The sequence below is a fragment of the Nesoenas mayeri genome (assembly GCF_963082525.1).
Source record: "Nesoenas mayeri genome assembly, chromosome: 6".
Lineage (NCBI taxonomy): Eukaryota > Metazoa > Chordata > Aves > Columbiformes > Columbidae > Nesoenas > Nesoenas mayeri.
The window spans coordinates 32315880-32335326 of NC_137545.1; the positions used below are offsets into that span (position 1 = coordinate 32315880).

The window sequence follows — 19447 nt, forward strand, 5'->3', positions numbered from 1 at the left end:
ATTAGAGGGCTGAATATACGTAAATCCCAATAGAGCAGACATTTCATCAGCTTGATCTTACAAAGTTTGTTTTGATGAGCTGCTGGTGAGTGTACAGGCATACTTTTTCGTCTTTACTGTAAGAAGAAAAGAAAAAGGAAGACTGAACCAAACTTAGCTTTTGTTGCTTATTTTTGTATACTGTGCCTCCATGGAAGTCCACAGAGCATTTGTGTAAGTGCTTGCAGAAGGGACAACTCATTAGAGAACTGATTGGCCCACCCTCGCTGGAGTCAGGCATGCTGCAAAAGACCACTTGAGATACACAGAGTGATTAGCAACATGGAGTGGTTTAATTAAGATCTGATGAGTTGTATTAGAATCTGATGAGTTGTATTAACTTGATGCCACTATGATTCATCATAGTGATACTAACTTGATTGTTAGTAGCGCTTCCCATACCTCCTGGTGGACCAGGTTGAGTTGAAAGCATCAATCATGGCTGCAGACAGGTGTCCTCTTCTGGAGCTAGCTCTTTTTGTTAGATGGTATCACCCCCATCTCTGCTTTGTACCATGTTTCCACAGACATTGCTCTGTGTGCTACTACCCTTTACACAACTCCCATGCTCTCTGTGCTCTTTGCACACCTGTTTGCAGCTGGGGCCGTGGTGCTAGGACAGTTGTTTGAAATACCAGGTACTGAAGAATGTCAGGAAACTGCATGCTGGGTTTAAAATAACTTTTTCATTATGGAAAATAAAACCCTAACATGTTTGTGTAGCTCATGTGAGAATAGTAAGGCTGCATTATCTGAGGATAATGTTATCTTGAGGTTTTGGTGCACTGAGCATACAGGCACAGTAAGCATGAGGTATGTAACTTGCTATACCTTGATGTTGATGAGTTGATGAATAGGGAAATCATTCACCAGTGTAAAATAAGATCCCTTTTATTATGCAGCTGTTAACACAGAGTCAAAACACTTAAGCATCCCAGAATTGGGTCAGGACACAGCTCCAGCTAGGAAGATATTTTGTCAACAGTAGTTTTTAGAAGTTGACTGCAGAGAGTATAATACCAGGGCAGCTGTGCACTGATACCACCACTGTTGTGTGCTCATGAATTTTTACTACCCCTCATAACCTTCTCTTGACCCAAATTCTTCCTAATCTGACTGCTTCCTCTATCTCCTGCCTCACCTGTGTGTCTCCTTACTGTTGTGGGGTCCTCAGCTTGTCCTCCCATTTCCTTCTGCCCCTCACGCCTCCTTCTTGTTGAGGAGTAGAAGAGGTTGTATATGAGAAACTTGGCTCAAAGGAGTGAGAGCAGATGTGAGAAAAGCCCTTGGGTAGGTGGGACAAGATAGAAGGAGGGGATATGGACAAGGTAGTGGGTGAAGCATGGGAGGCACAGATGCAGAAACAGGATCTGAAACTGGAGGGCAAAGAGTGCTCAAGATGGGAAAAGTGGAGGAACAAGATGAGTAGGAAGTATAGGGAGAAGGATGCTGAGCAAGCAAGAGGCGGTAGTAAAAATGACTTAGGTACCTAGCAGCAAATGATGGGGTGGCAGGTGCCTGCACCCCTCCTGGGCCTCCTGGGCAGCACCTCAGCTGCAGATCAGCAAACACAGCTTTTGTGAACCGGCTTGAGAAGCGCTTTTAAAACCAGGAGCTGGGAAGTCTCTTTCAAGGCAGATGACCTTTTTGCCTTTTCTTACCTCCAACAAGGTCCCAGTCTTCTGCCTCTGTACAACCTGACCTCTGAACAACCCCTCTGGCAATGCCTCTCATTGACCAGGGGCTCTGTGGACCCTTCCTTATCTCTCCCCTTCCCCAGGCTGGCAGGCTCCCCGGGCACTGCCGATGCAGAGGAGAACGGCTGTTCTTCCTTGCGTGGGTTTGGTGGTGATGAGCATCTGGCCCCATTATGGAGGCACGAGCAGGATGCTGGGGTGCATGTGGTCTCTGGCTGGTTCCTCACCCGTTCCGGAACGCTTTGTGGAGTGGGACAGAAAACACTAAAAATACCATTATATTGTTCACTGCCTTGCTGCGTTTTAAGAACATTTTAGTTTTGCCAGTCTCCTTTCTTCTATAAGTTTTTTAACAGTGCGGCAGCTGTGCTACATAAAGGTAGCTGGTGCTAACTTCTGTAACAGAAATTACAGCAATAATTCCACTGTTATTGAAGTTCTTCAGACTTTCTCATAGATTTCTGTTATGGAAGTAGTAAAGTACTTAGGAAAGTTGTATTGCATTCATTTTGCTAGCTGTATGTTTATACTGTTTTTATAATTCCTAGCTATTAGTTTATAATTTCTTTAAAGAGAAAAAAAAAATAGATCGGGTTTTGGTCTGCAAAAGCTGAGTCTGATTAATTTTTTAAAAATCGAATATGTTTCTTTTAAATAATTAATATATTGTTTATTTTTCCTATCAGAAGGAACTAAGTATGAACAAAGACAGACCATTTTCATTTGTCAGTGCTGAACTAACATAGTGTTACTGATTTCTAAATTCTGGTAGCAGCATTATCATTGCGCAAACAAAACAAATTTTATTTATTATATTTAGCCAATTTTGTTTTTAGGTGTTAGTTCCATGTTATATTTTAGAAGTTAAAGATAATTTGAAGTGAATGCAAAAATGAGGTTCATTACTTGTTAATAAAATTTGGATATTTTCTGCATTGCCAATTTCTACCTTTTTTTTTCTGCTGAGAAATGCCCTGCTTATGGGAAAGGAGCCATGTAACCAGTGATATGTGCTTGCCTTTCCAGAGCAGAAGTAGTAAACAGTTCATAGCGCAGGTCCTGAAATAGTGTCCCCTGTTATGAAAGTTTATAGTTTGACATTAGCAAACCAAAATATTTGGTTTCAAAACACCTAAAAAACAAAGTCAGCGCTGAGATGAATCAGAAGTAACTTTAAGAAACATGTTGCTTCAGCAATTCTCTCTTAGAGTATTGTGCAAATTCTCTTGGAGAATATCGTTTTGAGTTCTCCCAGTGGCAACCCAGTTTAACCTCAGCTGAGCAGACCAAACACCTCGCTGGTCCAGTTCTGAAAGAATTCTTTAGTTATAACCCTGGGGCAAGGGAAACTCTGGCTTGCTCTGCCTTTCTCTCATTGGTGACAATCAGAGCTGTTCCAGCACTTCCTGCCATAATTTTGCTTTTTAATGCTTCTCACATGCATGTGCTGTTGTGGCTCTGTAGCCATGCTGTAACTATAATTATGCAGAAGCTTGTGATCAGTGCTCCAACTTCCTCAAAAGCTACAAATTAAGCTTTCTCATGCAGTTTTATAATAGAAGAGGATTTTTTTTTTTCCTCTTTTTAGAGCTGGAGATCTGTATGACTCAGCCTGAGGGAGTGATGTGTTTTGAAAGTGAGAGGTCTTCTGCTTTTTGCCAAGTGTGCTGCTGCTTTTCTGGAATACAAGATGTCAAATACAACTGTGTTTAGAAACTACTTGGTTTACGTGGTTATTTTGATGAACACCATCCCTTTTGAATATTTGAGGAAGTGTGTGGGGGGGTTGTTCATATGTTTGAATTAATTAGTCACATGAACCTAGAGAATTGATCAGGAGCCTTAAAGAAATCCAATGGATTTAGGACCCACTGCAGTGCTGCAAAGTGTGTCTTTTAGAATTAACTATGTACACTAAATAGTGCCTGGTGTGTTTTAATGTTAAAGTAGAATCACAGAATGTGTTGGAAGGGACCCACAAGGATCATTGAGTCCAACTCCTGTCCCTGCATGTGACAACCCCACAGTTCGCACCATGTGTCTGAGGGTGTTGTCCAGTCTCTTCTTGAACACTGTCAGGCTTGGGGCTGTGACACCTCCCTGGGGAGCCTGTTCCAGTGCTCCAGCACCCTCTGCATGAAGAACCTTTTCCTCGTGTCCAGCCTAAATCTTCCCTGGCACATCTTCCTGCCATTCCCTCGGGTTCTGTCATTGGTCACTAAAGAGAAGAGATCAGTGCCTGCCCTTCCTACAGTGAGGAAGCTGTAACCGCTCTAAGGTCTCCCCTTAGGCTCCTCTTCTCCAGGCCGAACAATCCCAGTAATTTTAGCTGCTACTCCTACAGCTTCCCCTCCAAACCCTTCACCAACTTTGTAGCCCACTTCTGGACATACTCCAGTAGCTTAATAACCCATTTTTATCCTGTGGCACCCAGACCTGCACACAGTGCTCCAGGTGAGGCTGCACCAGTGCAGAGCAGAGCGGAACAGTCACCTCCCTGCCCGGCTGGCAACGCTGTGCTCTTGCTTGCCAGGGCCACTGTTGGCTCATGTTCAGCTTGCCCTCGATCAGAACCCCCAGATCCCCCTCTGCAGTTAGTAACATTGAAACTCTTCACACAGAGGAAAATTGAAAGCTCGCTCCACTGAGCTTCCAGGTCATTACATGTCACAAGACCCACCTGGATATTATTTGGACTAGACTCTCACACTCTTTTTTTTCCCCACCTCTCAGCAGGGGTAGAGAAAGGAGAAAACTTTTTACTTAGTGTCCAGCTTAGCAGATGAACTAGGCAGTATTTAGTGTAGCTGCCAATCCATGCTGTATGGTCGCTTCTTGATACTGTGCTGTGGCAAAGCAAAATACCCCTGTATTTCTTGAAATGAAGAATTTCATGGACCATTGGGCGGTATGGTCAAGTACCACTAAGATAATGACAGAACATCTTTCCTGATAGACATGTACAAGAGAGATTGTTTTTCCCCTCAGTCGCCACAGGTAAGGATTGGTAGAGAGTTGTGTGGTAATTAAGCCTGCTGTGCAATTGGGAGTCCTCAAAATGAGTGAGAAGAGAAAAGAAAAGCTCCATCCCCTTGTTTGGTGTTCAAAGGGCTTGTGTTGTCAGTGTTCATCCAGGAATAGAACAGCAAGAGCTGGAACGAAGGCTTGTTGTCTTGTACTTTCTCTCAACTTGTTAATGAGCATCCATAATTTACCTTCAAAACTAATGAAGAGGTTTAGTCCCTGACTGCATTATTAGCTATTCTTGTCGTTTGCATCTCTCACTGTATGTGTACACTAGCACACGTGTATACAACCTGCATGCCACATTACATAGTTTTTCAGTTTATCAAACGGCAAAGATGGATTAAATGGTTCGCTTGAATCTTCATGTTTCAGTAAATATTGGAGCTGAGAATAGGAAGGGTGAAGGAAGAAAGAACAATTCTCACAAATGTAATAGTGGTGTGTTTTGTTTTGTATTTTTAATTGTATCCCAACACTGCACTGACTCCAAGTGAAGAGAAGACCTGATTTACTAGCCTTTCTAATACTAATGATGAGACTGGTACCTGTTTCCTTGTGTTTATAGCCTGAATAAACAAGACATAGAGGAGAAAAAAAAAAAGATAAAAGTGAAGCCAAAGATAAGTGGCCTGCCGGATTTCATAAGGCATATCGAGAAACACAGGTCCCGCTGCCCCATGCCCGTGCTGTCTTCCCTGGAAGGTGCCCTGCAACCATTGAGAGAGGTTCCTTGCACTTGGATTAGTTGCAGATAAAATGGATGCTCTCTGCAGTAAAATGTATAATATCAATAGGCAGCTAAAATAATTGGTTTCCTTTGAAGCCAAGAAACATGGTATTAAAGAATAGGAGATAAAGAGTCTAAAACTGATTCTAAAATCAGCATTTTGATCTCTAGGCAAATACCATTCAATTCAGCACTTTGTTTATCTGTTCAGACAAAATGTCAGTGTCTGGATTGATAAATAGAATTTACAACACTTGTAGAAACTTGCAGTGCTGATTTTTAATCTGTACCTTTTGCCATTTGTTTTTCCATTGTTGAGGTTAAGCTGTTAGGATGCCTCAAACCCCTTAACTGACATATGGAAGGAAACTTCAATACCTGTAAACTACCTTTTCATATATCCAAAAGCTCAGATTGAACCTGTTCGGTTTTTTAAATGAGGACTAGTTTATTTACAGTACCAAACTTTAAAACTGCTGCACAAACTCTGAAATACTTGCTTTATATTTACAGATACAGTCTGCCACCAGCCATGGTTAGATCCTTGGTAGTGAAGCTAACTCTGTAAGACACCATAGAGTAAATTTGGGTCATCAAGTTTGTAACAACTAAGCATGGAGGGGTAGAAAGCTGAAGAATTGAGCTATACTTTCCATGACATATTTTTAGAGATTATGTGCTCGCTTAATATGCTGGGATGTTAAAATGGGATGGGTCCACTGATGGTATTGGCTTGACCTCACTGATGCAAATGAGACAAAAGCACCCTACATCCTCTTGACATGGTCATGATAACTTGTTATTCCTTCTAACAGGTGCATGGAAAGTTTATCTCTAGAGTGAACAGAGAAATAAGGATTTTAATGTGCTTTAATGAATGTTAAGTGGGGGGAGGAGGAAGACGAAAAATACCATACAACAAGAAAAGTCTTTACAATACAAACCAGAAGGGAGTGATGCAGTTAGAGTGTGAAAGCTTAAGTGTCTTGGTTTCCTTACAATCACGATGCACCAGATCAGGAATTGCAGAGTGGTTGTGTGATTGTCATCATAATTCTCAATTGCATTATATTTAGCTTTACTTCTCACAACTACATCCTAGCAGCTTCTATATCTGTTTTACTTGTTACACATGTTCAGTCATTTCCCTCAAGACAAGTGTCTTGCTGAAATGCTTGGCTCGCTAAATTTTGTGCTTTGGGTCTTTTAGTTGTGTCGGGATTCATTACAAGATTCTTAATTAGCCTCAAAATTTGGGAGTGGTGCTATTCTTACAAGGATTTACGTGATGACGTTTATGCAGAGAATGCATGCTTTTATTCTAAAGAATTATACATAAAAAAAGGTGGGGACAGGTGTTGGCCCTCATATTTTCAGTTCTGCACACAGCCTTGCTGTATCTGTCCAACAAGTTCTCGCAGCAGAAATAACCCTATCTTTGGGTCAGATCTGGTTCCTGGCACCAGCCTTTCTTCCTGATTTGGCAGGGACTTCCCTGCGGGTTCCCCCGGATCGCTGGTGAAGACTCTTCTGGGATACTGGGTCTTCTGAATTTCTGACCCTGTAGAAAGTCTGTATCAAACCACAGGAACTATTTTACTTGAAGCTACTGTGTCTGTACAAAAAAAGTTTGTTTCCTTGAATTTAAATTTTGCAAATTAATTTGTAAGAAATTTCAATCTCCTCCTGATAGCCTGGGTGTTGATTGGGTGGCTATTGCTGACAGATTGTGATACAGCATCTATAAGAAATTATAAACTACTCCTCTGAAGATCATGACCCTCTATATCTAGTAGAATCTGCCCTTGCCATGCAGTCCTTCACTGTAAAGTGGAAATGGGTTGTGGGATCCATACAGAGAAAGGTCTGCTTTTTTGTATCCTAGACAAGACTTAGGGGTTGAAATGTAGCTTTGGGTCTAATTTATTTCAGGTATGTCCTATTTGATAGAGTTTGGTTCTTACTATTTGATACCAGCAGGATGCTGTCATCTGTCTTGCAGAATGCTTCAATAACGTCGCTAAGAGTTTGCTTCATTTTCAATCAGAAAAAAAAAAAAAAAATATATATATATATATATATAACTCCTAAACCTTTTCAGTTGAATTTGGAGGCTATTTTGCTAGTCTCACATAGAACCCAGGGAACGGATAGAAACAATTTGCTTTGGTTTGTTTTAAAAACAAAGCTTACAAACGACGGGGCAATAACAGAAGCATCAGCATCATGTAGCCAGAGAGAAAGGAAGATCCAGGCTGTGCTTTATAGCACCCCATGACATCTTGGCCATCAAACTAGGACTAACTTTTGATTAGCTACATACAACCTGGTACTTGTTTGCTCTTGCGTGCAGTCTTATTATTTGGTTACCAATTTTTCTTGCTTCTGAGTGTAGTTGATGCTATTCTTGAATGTATTTGTGTTCCATTGAGTTTCCAAACACAATTTATGCCCCTCTGCAATCAAGTGCTTTTGTGGAATCCGAGGCAGACCTGATATGCTGATTTTTCAAATTTGTTCCATGTGTTAGCAGAAAGATTTCAGGACCACAAGTCAGCTATGAAGTCTTTTTTACTTCGGTGAAAAGCTTATTTTCTTTTGAGAATTATATTTCTTGATGCAAGAGTGCTTCTTCTGAAAGAGGATTGCTGCTTATCGTCCTTAATGGCAGCGGTCAGTCTTAACTTCCACCACAACAGAAGTTTTGTTCACTGTATTCTGTAGAAAAGTAGCAATTTTGTGTGCATTTTAATCATGACAAAGATAACTGATCTTGTGAGAGCAAGTGGCACAGCTATTAGTATAATTTTGCTAGAATTACATTAAAATCCAAAGGTTTCTGGAGCAGTAGATAATGATGAAGCAGGGACTCTGTGCAGAGCTTTCAGGATAACCTGATAAAAGTAAGCTGTTAGTCAAGCTTTTGTAAGAGAAAGAATGGTCATACATCTCAAAAGTTTACAAAAGCATTGAATACTTGTTAATCATGTTCTCTCTGAATGACAAACTGATAATGTGTAAATAGTTGGAATGAGGAGTTCATTGTAGCTGTACAACATCTTGTATTAAGTTTCTTATTAAACTGGGTGTAGTAGATCACTTACTGGACTACAAGTCAGTAATGCAATATGGGGGCGGGGGAATGCATTTCCTTTTCATGTACTTTGAAAACATCTTGGTAGTAAAGGTAAGCTGGAGGAGTTGTGGGGGGTGCAGCACCCACGTTTTGATCCATTGCTCGATGTCGTGGGCACCCGAGGAGCAGCTGGAGGCACCAGCAGCTGCTGCCTCCCACTCTGGTGAGAGGCCACATTGCAGCGTGTCAGGTTTTGCTCATTTTCTGAGTTGTGTCTGTGGTAGTGGACCTTGGGTTCATCACACCATGGGTGTTGCTACAGCAGCTGCTTTCCCAGCAGAGAGGAAAGAAAGCCAGTGGGCTGGCTAGAAATGTCCCAGGCCAGATCTGGTCACTGTGTCCTGTTGTCATCGTCGATCATGGAGATTTTCTAGTACAACATGGTCTTGGCAGGATTAAAAGTCTGTGTTTTTCATGAGAGTGCAAGAGGGTTGTGGGTTGAAAGTTTGTGTTAAATCTCTAGTAGCAGCAGGAGTTTGGGGGGAGTTGTTTTCAAAAGAAATAAAAACCAGCAAATGCAGTGTGGGCTCCTGAAGTTGTAAAGCAGACCATGTTATTAGCCACAGGAGGGTTAAAAACTGAGCAATATCAACTATTTCACCCCAAAATTATATTAATAGGGTGTTTTATTACTGACACAGTTTCTGCTGTTAGCTCAGACTTTTCTGTTACTATTGATGACGTTTGGCCGTCCTGAATGTGGCCACGCTTTGCTCAACAGTGTCACCTGTGGGGTCAGAAACCTCCCGCAAGAGCAGGGTGGGAATGAGCAGCTAACGAGAAAGGCTCTGAAGAGCAGAAAACTTCCTCCATTGGCAGAAAATGCCTTTAAAGGAGTTTCTTCCTTTTCCAGCCATGTGTCGGAAAGCTCTAATAGAAGGGGACTAAAAACAGGATGATGGATTTTAAGAAGCTGTAGCTCTCCCCTCCATTGATTACCACTTGCATTGACCTGGTAAAATTAATGAAGTTAATTACATCTACTCAAAATCTGGGTAGTGTGAATTGCTTAGATCTTTTAAAATAGAGAAATAATTTTTGCAGGTTCATAGCCTTTTTTTTTCAGTCTTGGTTGGTTACTTCGGTTTAGCGTCCCCATGATGTCTGAAACGCTCTGGCATGCACCTTTCGGAGTAATGCAAGATGTCCAGTTCAGATTAAGGACCACTGCCATGTTCAAAGCAAAAATGCTGAAATAATGACAAAAATACTATTAAAGAACAATTTCTAACAAAGATTAAAAGGAGGATGGATTCAGAGACTTTAAATGTAAAGCAAAATAAAGGGGGAAAGTACTTAGAGGGTAGAAATACATAGTGTAATTAGCAAAGACTACACTGTACACTGTATGTCTGACAGTCTTTTACTTGTTCACTTTGGTGTTATTGTTTTGAACATGCAGCTTTTATTGAAGGAATTTTGAGAGGTGCATATACATGTTAAGATGGAAAAAGAAAAAGGCCAAAGAAATAATCCGTGGAAGCAAAACATTTAGAAGTGGTACATTACAGTGTGTAGTATTTAAGATGAGGAATTCAAAGTGTGTTTGGAAAGATCAAACATACATGATTATGAGGCTTTAACTGATAATTTTACTTTGAAATTACTCAGTACGTAAGGCTGACATTAAAGATAAGCCTAAACTTAGGGCCGGGGGAAAACTTTGGCAACCAATTCTGTTTTCAATGAATTGCATGTTGTTTTTCTTAAGAAACTTTTCTGCAGGTTAAATTTAAAACTTTTTCTTGTTTTGTGTTTTTCTGGATTGGTGATTTTTTAATTATTATTATTTTTAATTAAAAACCAAATAGAAGGTGGTTTTTTTTAATTATTATTTTGAAACATTCCTCATGTGTCCTGTGGTTATTTAAACTTAAATTTCTATATAGTACTAGTTTACTGCTATGGCCAGGGCTTGTGCCTCCCATGAGCTGGACCTTCCAGTCTGTCTCTGTCCTTGTATCCCCTGAAAGGCAGAATGTGCCTTGTTTAGTGAAATGTAATTCAAGAAGACCCTGGTAGGTGGAAAATAAGGAGGTGATATGTACATTATACATGAAGGTGATATGTACATTCAGCTTACCTGAAACATTGCAGCAGTGTTTCCAAGTGGCAGACTTCAGATTTTTCAGTTTAAAGACTTGCGTTTCAATTTTCCATCAATAAAATTCTAATTCTTGTTGCGTACAAGGTCTCATTGTGCACAAAAGCAATGCTAACAGAGATTCATTTCCCAGGAGAAAAGGTGAAAACATCACATATGCGATCCTGATACAAATGATTCTCCCCACAGCATAGGCTGTATGGTAATACAGGGTTAAGCATGGCATGACGGTTGATGTGGTGGCCCAGCAAACATGAAGAACAACAGGATTTGAACAGCTGCATTACCCGGGCATTTGGTTAGGTTTCTCTGAACACGCACACTTGAAAAACCAGTTTAACAGCAACATGTGCTGGTTGACCATGGGGTCAGACAAGTAAATCTGGGCTGGCATTGGAAATCCTTCAAGGAAACAAATATTCTTGGCTGCTGATACTTCTGCAGAGCATCAGGGATGTCAGGTGGTTTTTTGTTAATGACTGAGCCGGACCAAAGGAAGTCATCCTTCCTTTTCAGCAAACTCATAACATTAACCTCTTTTTGGTTGATTTGTATTGGGCTCTGTCGATTTAGAGAGGAGCTGGAATTGGTTTGGTTGGTGTAGTTTCCAGGACGAGGAGTTGCGTACCTGTGAGTGCGGTTCACCAAGAGCTGTCTTGTCCTCTAAAATTACATTTTAGTAAAATGCATGGTCTAAAATCCCCATAAAGTGAACATGGAGGCAAAATATTTAATGTGACTACTGGTTGAATTGTACTGATTACAAGAGTCATTAACACAGAGGGAGCACTTCTCTGAAAATCAGCGGTTTTAGGGAAATCAAAACTGTTTGTTAGGTGGGTTCTCACAGGGGCTTGTTATTTTTGTGTCTGTGTTTTGGGTAGTTACTAGTTTCACCTAAACATTAGAGATACTGCATGTTTGTCCTAATTTAACTGTTTTTATTACATTCCACTAAGAAATTGGAAGTCCTTTATTTTCTGTTTGTTGCTGTGAAATTGTTTCAGGTTTTATGGTTTCACAGATATAGACTGTATAAAGCAGTTTTTAATTGTACATATTTATGATTTTGGTGTTTTACAAGATTCTGGAGGTTAAGCTGTCACCATTCTCTTTCTGTTTGCTGATGGAAACACCTTAGCAGCAGCGAGTAAACTGCTGGCAAAGGAATTGTGGCTATAAGATAAAGCTGTTTCTAATCTAAGTGCTCTGAGTTGAGCATCGCAGTATGAGGAAAAAACACATTCAAGGAATCGGTCAATTGCAGCTTTTTTCTAATGTGCTATATTTACAACCTCTGACAATTGGAGCTGAGCACAGCAAAAACCTGGCCTAATTGCAAGGACTGCAAAAAAATACTTGCACATTTTCACCCTGAATAGATGGTTATTCTTCAGGATGAAATGCATATCTGCATTATGAAGGAAAACAATAACAGTGCTGTGCCTGTGCTCATTAAGTGGCTGGAAAAGAATGTACGTCTAGATTTTTCTTTGGATCTACCTAGATTTCAGATCACAGACTGCAGCATATTCCCTGATACTTCTGATTCTAAAGGGAATATCGTACATTTTGATGATGCTTTTATTACTTCCAATAATGTTTGTAAGATTGTGGGTACAATCCTGTATGATAGTGTGCCAACAACCAGCCTTTGTGATTCTGGTGTGTAATATAGAAAATAACACATGATTTCATAATGTACTGTAATTCACATCAGCACCAAAGCATTTATGATTTGGAAGAGATATGTGTTACTTCTGTGAAACTACATGCAAATATATATATTTAGGTAAATTTTTTTGCAACATTGCTGACTTGTAAAATACTGTTGTTTTTTGTATCTTAGGTCTACGAGTAACTGTGTTACTAACATCATCTCTCATGGTATTGGGAGCTGGCCTGAGATGCGTTCCAGTTTCAGATCTAGAAATTAGGAAGAAGTAAGTGAATTAGTTTTTTTTTAATATACATATTTTATACTCTCTGCTAATGTAATTTTTGCTGCTACTGCAAAGAAATGTTAGTACAAATTTTCTATATGAATTTGATACACCAAATGTTTGTTGTGTGGACATGGGCTTACATGCTTCTCAATGGATTTTTCTAGTCCTTCTTCTACATAACATCTGAAGATCAGAAAACCCTTTACAAACTCAAGTTAATGAAGCCTCACCCCATCCTGCATAACTAATACTAATCTGTTTTGCAAACAAGGAAGCAGAGATTTAGAGAGATTCAGAAGCTGGCCCAAGATCACACAAGGAGCTATGCCGCAAAACCCTAAAAGATGTAATTTGTATGCAAATGTTAAATAATTAGTTCATGTTTCTCATATGTATGGGCTTGTGCAGCGAGACAGATGAAGTTATGCAAAATGTCCTTTTTCATGTAATCTCATCCAGTCTGCATTCCAAAGTAGCCTTGTACTTTCTCTGTGGCTGAACTGAACGCCTTCTGTATGCACGCAATCAAAGAGTTTGTGATAGAGACAGATTCCTTCCTAAAAATCACATGATCCAAACAATTCACTTGTCCCACCAACATATCCTGGGCTTGGGAATCCTCAGGAAGTACAGAACTCGCACTTATTTTTGTACAGCCAGGGAATATGGATCATTAGTTGTTCACTTAACTTTGTTTGTCTCTCATGTGGAAGGAGGAAGCAGTACAGGCGTTACTACATTTTTCTCCTTTAAAAACAGTAGTAGCACTAGCTCTAAAGTAGTTATGCTTGCATAAAATGTAAGCACTAAGAAAATAACTTATTTTTGAAAGGTTTTTATGGGTGTTTTTTTTTTTCTTTGAATTCTAATCAGCTTCCAGGCTGTCTGTGTATTATTTCAGCAAGTTCTTTTTTTTTCCTTAGTATTGCTCACCCTGAAAGTCAACTTGAAAACCTTTAAGTTGAAAAATAAAATGTTTGGTGTGAAGCAGAAGGTGGATAACTGGGTACCATGGATAAAACAAAGGAAGAGGTTCAGGAGATGGGACTGAGAATGTAATAAGCACGTTGACTGTAAAACTAGCCCAGATCAGGTGTAAGTAGTTAGTATGTACTGAATGGCTTAGTAAATTAGTGCAGTCTGCTGAGTAGGAGGGGAGGCAATTTCAGTTCTTAGGTACTTAATGAGTGTATAAGGAATCACCCATGGTGCTCCTGATGTTAGATGCCTAGCGTTGCCCCTTTCAATGTGGTGTTCAAGGATTGTGTGAGCAGAGGAGGCTGAATGAACCATATTGTGCTGCCCTTCACAGTGACCCTTCTAAGGCAAAAATGTGCCGTTAAGGTGGCTGGGAAGAGCTGTCCTCATTGTGTCCTTGTTTCACCTTTCCTCAAGATGTTAAGGGGTCCTCAAGATCCAGTTCACCTGTTCTGACCAATCTTGGATTAAATACATACATATTTTAAATGCTCCAGATGGCTTAAATGTAATGACATGTTCTGTCTTATGTAGCTTTTCAGTTATGATTTATGCCAAAAGACTTGTGCTGCCCTAGGCTTTACCAAAGCAAGGATGCAAACTGCACGAACCCGAGAAGAAATTCCCAAATGAGATTGGGGAGTGGGAAGGAGAGTTTCCACATGCTCTGATCACCTTTAAACAAGGTTTTCCAGTGTAACCACAGCAAGGAGACCTAGAACAAGGAAATGAATGCCTAAAGGGAAACATTCAAAGAACAGCTTCTTTAACTAGGGAAAGAAAGGCAGTGGACTGTATAGAGCCTGATGAGATGTATAAATATGATTATACATTTTATTGAAATCTATATAGGCCAAAAAAAGCAGGAGCAGAATCCTGATGGAAGAGGTTACTAATTTCATTTATTCATGCTATGAAAATATGCATCATCTCCAGCTGAAACTGATAAATTTGCTTTCTTAGCCTATTCCAAAAATGACACTTTCAAGAATTCCAGCTCTACCTGAGGAAGTAGTTTGATCTTTTGCACAGTTTGATTACAAACCTACAGAAAATGAATTATACCTGTGTGAAGCAAAAGGATGGTTTTCAGTGAAAGTTTCTTGAAATATTATAAATAATTGTACAGATTGTGTGATGTTATACCAGGTGACCTGCATTGTTTTGATGGCCAAGACTGAAGGCCAATTTTCATCAGTTACTTGAAGCATGACACCAAATAAAATATTTTTGAGATGAGCATTATTGCTGAATGGCTTGGCAACCACTGGCTGAGCACTAAACTCTGCTCTTACTCTGAATGTGTCTATGCATTAATATGACAATTTGAACATTACAGAGCCAGTCAGATGGGCAAGATCACACACAAGCTAATACTGGAACGTTTCAGAAGCCAGTGTAACTAGAATTTCTTTAAACGCTTTTGCATGTTTTGTAATATGTTCCTTCAGTCCCTGGGTAGTCTGCAGTAACATACTGAAGGATTTCCATGGGACAATTATGTCAGAATTAAGATATGTAAAATTACTAGAATGTTCATGAGGTTTGTCAGGTTTAGGGGTTTTTTCCTACTTTGTAGCTGTCTCTGCTCCCTAAGCTCTTGTAATTTAGCATTAAGGAGAGCTGCTGAAGCCCATTGCCTATCAGAGCAATCACAGACGTGAGGAAATCACCGTTAAGACTGACATTTAATCCTGGCTGCTTTATGCTGCTTATCTCACACAGGCCTGTAATATCCAAGTGTGTTCTTAAGCTCCTTTCTAGTCTGTAATTATTCTTTTGGCTGTAGTATGTAGCACCAGGCTAAGACTATCTCCAGTTCTCCAAGTCATGTTTTAAACACAAACCTTAACCTCTGTTTTCAGTTCATTTGATGCTCATGTCCGTGCGTGACTTATATGAGGGGAAATTCAGATTGCACATTTGAGCGTGTCTCTTGAAGCAGCTGTTCCTTATGGTGAATTTTCATTCTCTGCCAGTGTGTGACCTAAAACCGAACGGGGAATCCATGCCAGAAATGCATACATTCAGTGAAGGCTGAAGTGGGAGTGCATGGTGAAAATGTGAAAGTATGGACTTGCATGTGAGATTGAGGAACTGTCCTATACATGGATGAGTAAAGTCCTTCTCACGTACACATCTGCGCTTACTCACCTGCTTTCCTTCCCAGCCCATTAACCTATGAGTTTAATGTGTGGATTGTACAGAAAAGGAGGTTAGAAAGAATTTTTCTTATGTACCATGCGCTTCTGGGTTTGTCAAGTGTGCCAGATATGTGACAGTGAGTTTGAACCATTATTCCTTATGAAAACTTCGTCTGCCACACCTACTTTTTTTAGGTCATAATTTATGTAAATTATATAGAACATTTAAAAAAAAGATGTTATCAAATTGTACCATTCCTGAACTTGTACCTGCTTCCCTTCCCTGAAGGTTACAAGAGCATAGCTACCACTTTTTGCCTGCATTTTGTCCAGTCCTTTCATTTTTCACTACTGCTTGGCACGGAGTGAATATGTTCATATTCACTGAGTGAATATTTTCATTGGGCTCTTTTAGAATTTTATTATTTTATCCCGAATGTTAACATTACTAGGAGGCCATTTTTTATGGACAAAATCAGGATTGTGTTTTCCCCTGACATAACACTTCATAATTCTCTCATATTCTGTGTTTGTGAATACATTTACATACAGCTTAGGTCTTACATGTGATTGTAAAATAATAAATTGGTCAAAAATCTATATGAACTGAAATGTTGAAGAAGGAAATAAGTGATGAAATCAGCCCATAGCCATAAATCTGTGACTTTTAAGACTGCGATGTAAGACTTCTTAAAATGTTTTGAAAGACAGGATAATTAAAGACATGGAAGTAAAGGATGTAACATAATTTGTCATTTGTATTAAATATATTAATTAAGTAATTTATTGGAACTTAGTATGCTGTGGGTTGGTAGGGTTTGGCCTTCGCATTAGATTTCACAACAGAGAAGTAGTTACTGAGGACCTTGAGTCACAGCTCCTTGACAGTAAGTATCATTAAAACATTTGTTGGGAAGTCAACAAAACAATAATGTGGAGAATGACAGTGGAAACAGGAACGGTTATTTACCAAGTCATTTACGGGCAACACACAGGTAATTGGTAGCTCCTGTAAAAGGGCTTTTTCTTTAATAATATCACTTCTAAGGATTTGGAAATTTTTTGCCTACTTTTAGATGTATTTATATTAACTTCTCCCTTTATGGTATTTGTAGATTTGCTCTTACTGCATCTTTAGTACATTCTTTTATCCAGTTGCAACCTAGTTTGTATCAAGTATTTAATTCTTTTTGGACATACTCTTTAACAGTTCCACATTTTCCTATTTTCATTTCTGAAATCCTAAAGAATGACATGGGATCATCTCATTATTTGTCTTTCCTGATCCTAAAATGACCATGACCCACTGTTCTCATGCACAAAAACCGCGAAAAGGCACCTCAGAAGAGGTGATTCAGTAAAGAAAGGACATATTAGGACTCTCATATGCCCTGGTGATATTGAATGGGCTTCTGTGTTCAAAAAACCACTCCAAACTGGAGCAGCTGTGGAAAAGAGGGATTAAAAGGGAATGAAAAGAGCCTTTTAAGAGAGGATGGTAGAAGTATCTCCTTGTAAAACTTTAAGACAGAGAGTGATGCACATTGTGTCCTCTCTAACTCACTGGGGAAGAGAAATGTAAGAAGTGTTTAATCCAAAGTGTGGTCCTAAGAGTAAAAAGGTGAATAAACGTACCTGTTTGTACACTGTAGCTCAGCGAGGGCTGGGCAGGGTGTTTCGAGGTGGAGCTCTTACCCGCCACTGATGGCACTCGCTGGGTTGTGCTTCGGCTGCAGCGCTGGGCAGAGCGTGAGGCAGGTTAATCTGTAGGATCAAAACAAGAGGTAAGTGGAGGAAAAAGGAATATTCACGGGTGGGTTCTCATAGGGAATATTTAATCTTTATAGACCTGTAACTTAACAGTTTAGCTTATTTTTATTACCTTCACCAGCTTCATTTTGTATGCAGGCTTTACCTTTTAACTTCTGCTCCGAATCTCTTATTTTAGGAGAGCAGTCCTATGAGTTGTTTCTAAGTGGTGGCAATGTTTCCTGCTTTGCTGCTCTGTGGATGGTAGTGGTGGATTCGGTGGGTGATTAAGTGTCTCCCTGTCTGCCCAGGGTCCCACCTGCCCCTGCCCAAGCTGCACATCCTGCAGTGCACCAGCAGCCCCATCAGCGCTGCCGCTTGAGTGGCAGCCAAATCAGCTTCTCCTTCAGCTGAAACAGCCTTAGTAGAAACAGGGAACGACTCTTGACAGTTTTGGTGACATATACACTTTCTTCTTGCTCCTGTGCTGGATTTTGGCTGTGGCACTGTGTGTATCATCTGCCTGGCCCAACGATGGGGGCATCTGCTGAATTAACAACTTATAGAATCTGTGTAAACTCTTAGAGGGGTAAGTCCATTAGATACATTAAAGGAAACTCTGAAATCTCAGAAAGAGTTTGATAGTGCAGCAGTATTTAATGGGCAGCATTTCTACAAGGCCTCAGCTAGCATTAGCCTGTGCTGGAAGGGAGCAGAATTTATAGTCTTTGTGGGATTTTCAGCTCAGTCTCATATAACGGCAGGTGTTACCCTCATCTGTAGAAATTTTTAATCACATTGAGCTCTTTGCCTTAATCTTGTGACTGACATTCTGTTGGCTAATTTCTGTCCTTAAAGAATTCATATTAATTGAATTTATATTGAAGTTGCTGCATTATAATCAAAACCCTCTTGCTCTTTCACTGAAAAATTGTGCAAAAGCATTTTAAAAAGGTCTTGTTTATCCCATTCCCTAATTTACTGTACCTCCTGGATGTTCCTATTCTTTTACTAAAAAAATCCTACTTAGGACCTGTCTTATGCTGGATAATCTCCATCAGCTTTCTCCCGTGGCAGCCCTGGTAGCAGCCTGTCCTGGTGCCTTTCTCTGATAACAGGTTTCAGTACATTTTGCCTCATTAGCCCGTAATATAATTACCTGCTTTGTGTTTGCAGCAATGCTGTTTATTTGGGGTCTGTTCATATTTGATGAGTGTGTCCTCTGTTAGTGTTGCTTTAAAGATGTCTTCTTTTAATAATGGGTTTGTAGAGTGGGTTAGCTTTACAGGAAAAAGAACAACAACAAAAAAACCCTTTTAATTAAAAAACTAAAACACCAAAAGGAAGCTTTGACTTCATGAGCCCTCATCCTTCAAACTTAGATAAAGCTTTAAATGAAGAAAACCACTTCTCAGCCATGTGACAGCTGTGATGGCCACACAATAACGTGGTGGGATGATGTGAGGACGTGAGTGAATTTGTCACCGTAGGGCCAGGGGTCTGGCTGTACCCCCACCTCGTTCCTTTGCTGTGTCAGGACGGCTGATGGAGAGGTCAGGGGCTTGGCCTGAGGCTGCGGCTGCCTCTCCTCGCAAATCCTCGTCTCTCACTTGGCAGGCTCTCAGTAATAATAGTTTCAGAGTAACTCTGTTTTTCAAATGCTTTTAAGTCTAAAACTGAAACTCACTGTTTTTCAGACCGTTGCAAATGTGTTTGCTGTTTTCCTTAAGGGTGGGAGAAAACGTGTGAGGCTGGGGTGCCTGGGAGATGCTGTGGTCCTTTCCAAGTCCACTCCCATAACAAGGTGACGGGCTGTGCTGAGGCCATGGTTTGTAGAGTGGGTGCTGTGAGCCTGGTTTCTGATGAAAACGATCAACAGTACATTTTCAAAAGTTTTTCT

The 19447-nt window shown here is 40.1% G+C and overlaps 1 protein-coding gene across 1 annotated transcript in view; it reads left to right on the top strand.

The window, feature by feature from the left end:
• The window catches only part of SLC49A4 (solute carrier family 49 member 4), a 64556-nt gene that overhangs the window by 6552 nt on the left and 38557 nt on the right, over positions 1-19447 (top strand). The window contains exon 2 of the mRNA XM_080347115.1: positions 12580-12673. Coding sequence (XP_080203241.1) covers positions 12580-12673 — 94 coding nt within the window. The remainder of the gene's footprint in view (positions 1-12579; positions 12674-19447) is intronic.